This window comes from Silurus meridionalis, chromosome 2 (assembly GCF_014805685.1).
Source record: "Silurus meridionalis isolate SWU-2019-XX chromosome 2, ASM1480568v1, whole genome shotgun sequence".
Taxonomy (NCBI): domain Eukaryota; kingdom Metazoa; phylum Chordata; class Actinopteri; order Siluriformes; family Siluridae; genus Silurus; species Silurus meridionalis.
In genome coordinates, this window is record NC_060885.1 from 27,892,671 (window position 1) to 27,903,712 (window position 11,042).

Sequence of the window (11,042 nt, forward strand, 5' to 3'; positions counted from 1 at the left end):
ACCTCAGGGTGCCGTCTTAACTCTGTAACTTGTGTGAACATGCCATCCTAAACATACAGAAATGTTTTCAGGCAAGGTTCCCACAAATCCGCACACAAATCTTAAAAGTTAGGACAGAAAAACCCAAGCATATGTTTTATAATATCCATAAAGCATTGTGTTATTTTTTTAGTAATTATGTAATTATGAATTAAATACATTCAACAAATCACAGTTATAAGACACACACTTAAGAAACAGTCAGTGTTGTTGCAGTTATAGTGCCCGAAGCGGAATGTACAGTTGGGGAAAGTGGGTGCGGCAGCACGTGGCAATAAACAAAACAATATGCTAAGTCTGTTGCCATGAGCAACTTCTTGTGTTGCCTAAATCCTGTCTAAGTGTTTTGCGTCACATGTATTAATAAACCTGAAGGTCCTGTCAATATGAAAGGCTGTTAGGTCATAACCCCTCGATGGTCTCAGGTTCAGGATTTGAATGCATGCATGTGTCTGTTTGTGCATGTGTGTGTGTCTATCTGAGTCAGTTTGTTTGTATCTGTGTGCTTGTGTGTGTCCGTGTTCCCAGAGGACTGATATGACTATTTCTGAACGATCGAAACACATACACACACTCGTGCAATTTCACGGTTACATTACTCAGCTGAACAGACACGCCTTTAATACTATATCCAATCCAGTCCTGACAGGCAAATACAAAGTGTTTCTATTAAATAGATCAGGTTTAAGGAGTCAAAGGTCAGTGTTATTCAGTCACAAAGAGTCAATGTATGCCACTCCATCGTCAACTTCAAGCGGGCATTCGTATGTTTCTACGTGGACGCTGATTGGCATTCGTATAGAAGAAAGAAAGTCTTAAAATGCAGTGCAAGTTTCCGAGCTTCCACAAACCAACGTGAAAGAACACCGAAGGTGCCAGAACACGTCAGGTTTAAAAAGGAAAAAAAAAGTCTGGATTCTCTTTCTCGCTGCGTCTTTACTGAGAGAAAGAGGATAGAAAAATGAAAGACAGGGAACACAGAGAGCAGGCCGTCTCAGTGGCGAAAGAACTTGAGGTAGACCACAGCTCCCAGAATGGCCACCTCCATGATGATGATGATCCCCAGTAACAGCTTGTTAGTCATCAATCTGTTAGAAGACCAGAATCTCATATGAATGAAGCGCACGTGTAGTAATAAAAGCCACAATGTATCACAGCGGTGTGTGTGCGTGTGTGTGTGTTGAAGCTCACCTGCGAGACATGGTGCGTAAGATCTTCCTGCTGCGGCTCAGATTTTCTCCAGTGTGAACCAGCTAAGAAAGAAATAATAATAATTGTAAAAATAGAAACAAAAATAATAAGAAAATAGACACTGTGACAACTGTCTATCTAATCAACAATAATAAATATCATAAAAATATATTCAGCCATTTATCTACACATACTACAAAAATCAATAAACTATATGTATAAACAATATTGCGAATAATAATAATAATGACTACAGCCTCTATACACAATGTTTAATAATCATATACAGCATATTTAATACAATTATTAATAAGAATGTATAGATTTCATTATTATATTCAATATCTAACTAATAAGAAAAATACTAAAATGATTACTAAAATAATGTATTATATATATTCATAGTAACAAGTAAGTAATGAATAAAATTAACATTTATTTTACATATTAGGATCTTCTATAATAAATGATATTTTTGAAAACCATCAGCAATACTACAATGCAGCTACGAATATCCACCTGGCATCTGTGTACTACTGCTACTAATAATAATGTAATGTTAGAAAACCGATCCTGAAGTTGTCCCCGTCCCTCCTGGTGTCCCTCCCAGTGTCTCACCCTGTCTCGAGTGTGGTCGAGCTGCTCTCTCTGCTGTCCAAGCTCCTCGATGATGTCCGTGCCGATCTGTTCGCTCTCCACAGCGATGCGTTGGCTGCGTGCGATGCTCTGTGTGGCGTTGTTCAGAGACTCAGTGCCCTGGATCAGTAAAGTTCGCTGAGCTTGCTGCTCGGTCTGAAAGCGCACACACACACACATTTAATCTTGCTAAACAGAAATGTAATCAAATATAGACAAAATACAAAGATTTTTCTAGATGGTTTTCTGGTTATTAGTGAACAGCCCCAAATATCCTGATGCTCATCATGCATTATAAACATGTCAATTAATCTTGATGTGACCTGGATGTGACCTGATTTCTGGCACCTTGCGAAAGCATAATTGTTCAGTTTCAGCTCGCTGTCTCATCTGTGATTGAGTGTCTTTACCACCGCTACAACTTCCTGTTCCTTGTACTCACGCTGTGTTCGTTTTGAGCGCCATAGATGCCATGCCCACCATCTCCCGTCCTAGAGGAGAAGCTGTATGTGGTATCCGAGGTGTGTACTTGGCGCTGCAGCTTCCCCAGGTCTCTGTGGTACAGCCGCACTTTAGAGGACATGGAGTTCCTGAATGAGGAAGGGGCGCTGATAAGCTCCTGCTCCATCTCCCGCAGCTAAGAGAGAGAGATGAGAACCAGAGATGGGATTGTGAGCCCGCAAGAAGACAAATCTCACAAATAAATCACTAATTGAGATCATTTTATTTCACACTACACAGAGTTCAATGATGCTTATGGTACTCTGCTGCCCCCAAGTGAGTGTACAGCGGCATAACACATACAATTCAGCAGTCACTGTATTAAACGAGTCTGATTGAATGATCAGGATCATTTTAACGTTCTGAGTTTGACAGTATTTACTGATGTTTTAATAAGTTTTGATACAAAATTCAGAAGGTATCGGATTTTACTGCACACCGACAATTGAACGTAAAGGATCTACAAGATGTGAGAAAGGGAGAACTGGGGAGTGTCAGCCATCGTTTTCCATATAAGACTTTAGTGAATTTGTTCGCTTGAAATGAAAAACATCACAGGAAAGATTGAGGTCGTGTAGATCCCTCACAGCCTACCTCCATCGCTTGATTGTGTCTATTAATAACACAGGGTATCAGTTTTCTTCCTACATCCTTCTAATACGTCCTCGTTTCTACAGTAACAGCTTATTCTCAGGGACTTGGTGCTTCAGCGTGTGTGTGTGTGTGTGTGTGTGTGAGCATTACTTACCAACTCCTGTGCCTCTCTATGACGCTCATCAAACACTCGTGTCAGCTTCTTCTTCTCTTCTGAGAGCAAAACATTCAAATTAATTTCATAATTTATTTTTTAAAAAGCATATTGTGTCTGTAGGAATGGTTTAATGTGATGTAACAGAACAGTAATAACTCTGGGTTTTGATCTGAATTCAGACAGTCCAAGTCTAATGTGATTATGATGATGATGATGATGATGATAATCTACTATGTTACTGTCTAATTCTGGATGGGCACAAAAACGGTGTGTATTCGCTGTATTTTATAACTGAAGACAATTTATAAAGTGATGTCACAAAGGGGGCAAATATCGGTAGAAAAATATCGCGATATATCGCGTAACCAATTATCGGTAGACACCTACATCCTAATATCATAGTAATTCATTCACGACAAAAACAGCAAGCTAGTCAACTGTTTATAAACAACGTTTTAATAAATATTGCTTTATAAAAAGAATATAAAATGTTGAGTTATTTACCGCCTTGTGAGCGAATCACTCGGTCAGAGAGCTGCTTTAGCTCATCACACTGAGATCGGTACATTTCATGAAGCTTCTCAAACGCCTCGGACGACATTCTGCTCATTTTAATCACGTAAACTCTATAATGTGTCCGAAACCGATCAGTTAAACCTGGAAGGCACAACGAATAAACAGAAAGTCTGACCAGAAGCAAAGCAATCACAACATCCTGGAGGAACAGAGCTTCCTCGATTCGTGTAGGTGTCCTACTCAGTGCCTGCGTGAAAATCTAGATTTAGAAACATTTTAATCGTGAATTATATGCTTAAAAACTACACCCACATTGTAGAAACATATACGTTTATATATATATATTAAACTATACACATGGTTTAACATTTTAAAATAAAGTTATGCACTATATTTATACAGAAATAATCAACCAACCCCTAGCCGTCTTTCGCACAGCAATGCATTGTGGGTTGTGTGGTTTTCTGGTCAAATATTATTCTGAGCAAATAATTAATAATTAGATCAAATTTATAGATTTGAATGGAAAACTTGTTAATTCAATTATTTATAAACACAAAACTATTTAGCTGCTCAAAATGGTTCTGAACAACACAAACATAGGCGCAAATCACGTGATTACTTTTTACGGACATAGAGCGTTCCTAGCCAGGGCTCCAAATAAATACCCGGATGAGACGGCGCGTTCTGATTGGCCCAGAAGACACCTTCGATGCCTCACTAGCCCTGACGAAAACACTACAACTCCCATGATGCTCTCGGTGCTCAGCGAGTGGGAGGTTAACCAGCGCGCATCATCACACGATCCATACCTGCACCTTCCAGGCGTTAAACAGCACGCGCGCTACGGTTTTTCTTTTTCTTTTTTTTTACCGCCATGATGATGATGATGATGCTTGTCGTGCTGGGCTCCGGAGTCGTGGCGTTGATTCTGAGGCTGATGTCGCCTCGCATCAGGTAGGTGCACTGCTATTATCTAAACTATCACTGGAAATAGTCTGTAAATCACCGGCTCGTGCACGAGGAAGAGGATTTAAATGCATCATAAAGTGGTGCTGATGGTGGAGAAAAAAAGATAATGGTGTCCTGAATAAGCGTTCACACTGCAGTGCAGATCTCTGAATGAGAAATACTCCGATTAGTGTATTGTGCAAATACACACTTATTCAATTATAGTGTTTAACATTTGATTTTCAACCCATCATACCAATTATAGTTTTATACATCTCTATAATGATTTTCTGTAATTGTAACCGCCCTGCTTGAATATAAATATGATCCGCCTTGGAAGCTGACCAATAGGAGCTCTGTGAGGGCGGGGCTAATTATGCATGCATGTCCTAATTAAGCAGACCGCAACGTTATTGGCTTTTCGGGATGCGTGCGGTCGTACGATCAATGGGCAAGCGTTTAGTGTACAGGAATTTGTAATTTTATTTATTTATTTATTTATTTAATCTTTTAAATCTTTTTTTGCAACTCTGACCAGTTTCACGCAAAATAATCTTTCCACGGACCCTGAAATGTGCATATTCTATTACTATTATACATATTATTTAATTATTTACATATCTCATGAAAATGTATCTCAACTTATCATAATGCAGAATTAAAGCGAGATTTACCGATGCATAGAAATAAACTATAACAAGTAGGGGAAAATTTACATGCAGAAATGGTCATTTTTCACAGTCTGCAGGTTGTTGATTAGGGCTGCAACTAACGATTATTTTGTTTGGGGATTTCTCTTCGAACGAATTCACTCATGCAGAGTAGTTTCTGTAAAAAAAAAAATAATAATAATAATTAATTAAAACAGCATTTGAGAATTCAAATTGAAGCAATTTGTGCAAATCAACATGTGTATTGTTTTTAATAATATTTGCAGATGGCAAATTAACAATGCTGCTTAAAACAAACAATATATAATAATACAATATTGTTTTGGTAATTTTTATATATAAAAAAAATACACAGACATTTTGTTCAGTTGTGAAGATATCAGCATCCAGAATATATAATTTAATTTAGTATCATAAATAAATTATATGGTGTACAAATTTGCTGAAAACCTCAACAGTCACTGTAATCATTTACTGCTGCAATTATTTGCTGCTGTTGGATTGATGTTTGTTCGCACTGTTGCTTGTGAAATCGAATGCTTGTGAGTCACGCCAGAACAGATCGAGTGCGACTTTCCCGAAGATAGCAAACAAACAGTTTACACAATAGCACTTTATTAATCTATACCATTTCACATGGTTAAAGGACTAAAGTGCTGCTGCATTGCTCTCTTGGTAGAGATGAATTGAGGGTTACATCCTACTGCACTATGATCAGCAGGTAGATGAACAACATTGTAGCTGATGTAGGATACTGTTAAGTGAAACTTGTCCAACCTCATGAAGTTTTATAAAGTATCAGGACTTTATCTGTATATAAAGATTATAGGACTGTCAAAGCTTATATTACTATTAGCTCCAATTGTGTGTGTGTAGGAAATATGCAGCAGGTAGTGTGTGCATATCCACAGCACGTCTGGACGGGAAGACAGCGCTGATTACAGGAGCGAACACGGGAATCGGGAAAGAAACAGCACTGGACCTGGCAGCGCGGGGTGAGAGACACGCAAATCGAACCCGAACCACTCGATTAACAACGTTCACGTAGAAATAAACTTGACTATAAAGCAGGGCATTGCGGGGTTTTTTTTTTGTGAAATCTTGTCAGATCATTGCTAGATTTAATAATACACAAAGTTTTACAGATTCAATGGAGTACAGACACTGTCTGCTATGGACCATTTGTCCCCTTATACTTTCATACGTATCCCCAATCCTATAATTATAAATAGTATTAGATATGATTTATCAGGTAAACACCTATATTATTACTTTTAATTGTTTTACAGTATTATAATACAGTTAATTTCCAAGTAGAAACTAGATTTGTTTTCCACCTGTAAAAGTTTTTTTTTTTTAACGTGCAGGTGCACGGGTGATTTTGGCCTGTCGGGATGTGGAGAAAGGTGAGGAGGCGGCGGAGATTCGAACGCGTGTGGGTGGGGCACAGGTGGAGGTGCGAGAACTCGACCTGGCGGATACATATTCAATACGAGCATTTGCACAGAAATTCCTCAGAGGTGAATATGTACACACATACACACAAACTCTACTGAATCCTGATCAAACTTCTGAAATACATCTCATAAGTATGATGCAAAACCATAATATCAAAAGCAGATCTGATGCCATATAACACCCACTTGTTACCCAGTGTATTCCCTTACTGTTTTACTATTAACAGTGCAGATTTTCCCAGTATGGAATACTGGGAAAAGTAAGTGTTTGCCCCCTTTTCTGATTTCTTATTGTTTTGCATGTTTGTCACACTTTAATGTTTCAGATCATCAAACTAATTTAGATATTAGTAAAAGATAACACAACTGAACCCAAAATGCAGTTTTTTATTGAAGGTTTTTATTATTGGGGAAAACAAAATCCAAAACTACATGGCCCTGTGTAAAAAGTGTTTGCCCCCCCTGTTAAAACACAATCAAGAAATCTCTTAAATAGGACCTGCCTGACAAAGTGAAGTAGATCAAAAGATCCTCAAAAGCTAGACATCATGCCGAGATCCAAAGAAATTCAGAAACAAATGGGAAAGAAAGTAATTGAGATCTTTCAGTGTGGAAAAGGTTATAAAGCCGTTTCTAAAGCTTTGGGACTCCAGCAAACCACAGTGTGAGCCATTATTCACAAATGGCAAAAACATTGAACAGTGGAGAACCTTCACAGGAGTGGGCGGCCGACCAAAATTACCCCAAGAGCACAGTGACGACTCATCCAAGAGGTCACAAAAGACCCCACAACAACATCCAAAGAACTGCAGGCCTCACTTGCCTCAGTTAAGGTCAGTGTTCATGACTCAACCATCAGAAAAGACTGGGCAAAAATGGTCTGCATGGCAGAGATCCAAGAAAAAAAGGCTGCTGAGCAAAAAGAACATAACGGCTAGTCTTAGTTTTGCCAGAAAACATCATGATGATCCCCAAGACTTTTGGAAAAATACTGGACTGAAGCGACAAAAGTTGAACTTTTTGGAAGGTGTGTCCCATTACGTCTGGCGTAAAAAATACCGCATTCCAGGCAAAAAGAACATCATACCATCAGTAAAATATGGTGGTGGTAGTGTGATGGTCTGGGGCTGATTTGCTGCTTCAGGACCTGAAAGACTTGCTGTAATAAAAGGAACCATGAATTCTGCTGTTTCCCAAAAAATCCTGAAGGAGAATGTCCGGCCATCTGTTCGTGACCAAGCTGACGCGAACTTGGGTTCTGCAGCAGGACAATGATCCAAAACACACCAGCAAGTCCACCTCTGAATGACTGAAGAAAAACAAAATGAAGACTTTGGAGTGGCCTAGTCGAAGTCCTAACCTGAATCCTATTAAGATGCTGTGGCATGACCTTAAAGGCGGTTCATGCTCAAAAACCCTGGTTTACAACAATTCTGCATAGATGAGTGGACCAAAATTCCTCCACAGCACTGTAACAGACTCATTGCAAGTTATCGCAAATGCTTGATTGCAGTTGTTGCTGCTAAGGGTGGCCCAAACAGTTATTAGCTTTAGGGGCAAACACATTCACACAGGGCCATGTAGTTTTGGATTTTGTTTTCCCTCAATAATAAAAACCTTCATTTAAAAACGGCATGTTGTGTTCACTTGTGGTTCTATTTTTCCTTATATTTAAATTAGTTTGATCTGAAACATTAAAGTGTGAAAAACATGCAAGAAATCAGGAAGGGGCAAACACTTTCACACCACTGTAAGTTCTTTTATATACATATGTCAGTTGATTATTAGCTGTAGCACTGAAATGCAAAACTCGCACCAACCCTACTCAATTCAATTAGATATCCAGTCAGTACAATTTTGCAATAAGCAAATTGTCTTTATTTTCTGGCCTCACACAGAGGTGAGCCACCTGCACATCTTGATCAACAACGCCGGAGTGATGATGTGTCCTTACATGAAGACTGCAGACGGATTCGAGATGCACCTGGGAGTCAATCACCTCGGTGAGAGAAATTTCCAGCTGACGAGAAATGTATACAGTTGAAACCAGATATTTACATAAACTTCAGAAAAAAACATAATAAAAATACATCAAAATTGTCCCTTGCTCGATTCTGACATTTAACAAATGCAAAAAATATGTTAATATTTATTGATTTAAAACAGAAAAGGTTTACTCTGATTTGAAATAAGTTTTTGTGTTTTTTTCTGAAATGTATGTAAATATCTGGTTTCAACTGTAATACAGAAAAACGATACAGCTCATTATAATGGTATAACAGTGTTGCATTTCCAAATACACACCGTAAAACAGTAACCATTGCAACATGTAAAATACAGCATCAAATCTTAATTAAAGGATGGATGCAAATCAGCGTGTAATGATTTTAGGTCACTTCCTGTTAACGTTCCTGCTGATCGGCGTGTTGAAGCGTAGCGCGCCGTCCCGCATCATCGTCGTCTCATCATTGGCCCATTATTTTGGCTGGATCCGATTCCACGACCTGCACAGTCAGGGGAGCTACAACAGTGGCCTGGCCTACTGCCAGAGCAAACTGGCTAACGTGCTGTTCACCAGGGAGCTGGCGCGCAAGTTAACAGGTACACAAGAGACTTGGCATGACTTACAGAAAATTTCACTTATACTCATTTCTAAAATTCGTCCGTGTGAACTCCTACTGAGGAAGCGCTTGCTACAGAAACGTATTAGAAGGAGTGCTCTGGCTAACTGCTCTACTTCTAATGAGTTTCTATAGCCACCGCTCCTTACTTCTCAGAATGCAGATGCTGTGCTGTGATGAATTTACTTACTTTAAATGTTGTTCTTCAGGGCTGAACGTGACCGTGAACTCGGTGCACCCAGGGACAGTGATGTCCGATTTGGTGCGTCATTCCACATTGATGTCTCTGGGGTTCGCATTGTTCTCCATGTTCCTGAAAACACCACGGGAGGGAGCACAGACCTCCATCTACTGCACAGTGGCTGAGGAACTGCATTCCATCACGGGAAAGCACTTTAGGTAGGGTGCATTTCAGAAACACACGTCACATACACTTTCACGGCATAACCTGGTTTCCATAATATGGGCACTGCACAGTATTTATACCTTTTACCCTAATTACAGTAAATGCAATATGGGTTGGCCGTGAGTGTTGTGCATGCAACTTCAACCTTAAATTCTTTGTGATTTGTGAGAAATAATGGAATATAAATTCCTTCCCTTTGTCAGTGACTGTGCTCCAGCCTCCGTGGCTCCTCAGGGCCGATGCGACGAAACCTCTCGGAGGCTGTGGGAAGTCAGCTGCGAGCTCCTCGGTATCGAATGGGACTGAGATCGCTCTTCTCTTCATCACAGACTCGCCATCACGACCCGTCACTCGGACGACAAATCCATTCTGTTCTACCAATTTGCCAAACATACTTGCCACCGTTTTAAGCTTGTTTAAGAAACTGGACCCGGGATCCCAGTGTCACTACATTTGTACATCGCCGTAGTGCGTGCAAAAAAGTTTAATTTCTTTGTTAGGAATTTTAACCCTAACCCTTGTCATGCACATTTCACCTCCTCCCACTGCAGCTGCCAGGAATTGTACTGTTTTTATACAGAAGTAGACATGTTTTTTACTACTGTTACATTCATGATAAGAGAATTTAAATATATACATATAAAATGTTGAATAATTATTATAGTTACGTTTTCCTACTTGTCTTATATAAAAGAGTCACATGGCGACCAAATGTGGTCTGATCACGTTGTACTATTTTCCTAACAATTTGAAAGATTTTTTTTTTAGCTGTTTTCAGTTGATTGACACTTTCTGGTATTGTAATTGTGGGGACTGGATATTGTCCAAAGCCTATTAATGTAACAAAATTGCTTGCTGTTGTCTGATATGGAGAGATAAACCGAGAAGAGCAGATGCATTTGTACAGGTCGGGACATGGTGTTTTTCATTAGGCGTTTTCCCATTTTGGGGTCCAAACACTTTACAGGATACTTATTCTTAACTTTTTATCTTTTTCTGTAATGTCTTGTTCTTGACTGGATAGACATCAACCCAAGGCAAACAGACATATATATATATATATATATATATATATATATATATATATATATATATATATATATATATAAAAATAAAGAAAAGCCTTAATGAACATCTGCAAACAGTATTAGACAATAGCTAATTACATTTGCGTTGGCATTTGTCATGTTATGTTATTATTATTATTATAACTATGATTATGAAATTGTTAAATACTGATAATAATGTGATTTTAGCTCACCAGTGACAGTGTACTGGTGCATATCCCAAAAAACGAACTTA

General features: G+C 38.9%; 2 protein-coding genes across 3 annotated transcripts; one reads left to right on the forward strand and one right to left on the reverse strand.

Annotated features, from left to right (window-relative positions):
- Positions 1-638: 638 nt before the first annotated feature.
- On the reverse strand, positions 639-4,292 carry vti1b (vesicle transport through interaction with t-SNAREs 1B). Of its 2 annotated transcripts, none has more exons than XM_046873878.1 (7): positions 4,257-4,292; positions 3,623-3,775; positions 3,116-3,174; positions 2,309-2,503; positions 1,849-2,022; positions 1,231-1,292; positions 639-1,127 (listed from the first exon to the last, which is right to left on the reverse strand). In XM_046873878.1, the coding sequence occupies exons 1-7, from the start codon at positions 4,267-4,269 to the stop codon at positions 1,034-1,036; spliced, it is 750 nt and encodes a 249-aa protein (XP_046729834.1). In that variant the 5' UTR covers positions 4,270-4,292; the 3' UTR covers positions 639-1,033. The 2 variants fall into 2 exon arrangements, with proteins under 2 accessions (XP_046729834.1, XP_046729842.1); XM_046873886.1 differs by lacking the exon at positions 4,257-4,292 and adding an exon at positions 4,052-4,206.
- Positions 4,293-4,389: 97 nt separating this feature from the next.
- Positions 4,390-10,812, forward strand: rdh12 (retinol dehydrogenase 12). Its single transcript, XM_046873866.1, has 7 exons — positions 4,390-4,591; positions 6,133-6,251; positions 6,624-6,776; positions 8,612-8,716; positions 9,105-9,314; positions 9,544-9,733; positions 9,944-10,812. Exons 1-7 carry the CDS (start codon positions 4,512-4,514, stop codon positions 10,044-10,046), a joined length of 960 nt encoding a protein of 319 aa, XP_046729822.1. The 5' UTR covers positions 4,390-4,511; the 3' UTR covers positions 10,047-10,812.
- The last annotated feature ends 230 nt before the right edge of the window (positions 10,813-11,042 follow it).

Bases quoted from the DNA above. Each gene is read 5' to 3' on its own strand.
- rdh12 (XM_046873866.1), top strand. From the start codon at position 4,512: ATGATGATGATGATGATGCTTGTCGTGCTGGGCTCCGGAGTCGTGGCG. The intron at 6,777-8,611 runs GTGAATATGTAC...GGCCTCACACAG, and splicing joins TGCACAGAAATTCCTCAGAG to AGGTGAGCCACCTGCACATC. The intron at 8,717-9,104 runs GTGAGAGAAATT...TAATGATTTTAG, and splicing joins CCTGGGAGTCAATCACCTCG to GTCACTTCCTGTTAACGTTC.
- vti1b (XM_046873878.1), bottom strand. The intron at 2,504-3,115 runs GTAAGTAATGCT...TCTCTCTCTTAG, and splicing joins ATAGAGAGGCACAGGAGTTG to CTGCGGGAGATGGAGCAGGA. The intron at 2,023-2,308 runs GTGAGTACAAGG...GTGCGCTTTCAG, and splicing joins GCGCTCAAAACGAACACAGC to ACCGAGCAGCAAGCTCAGCG.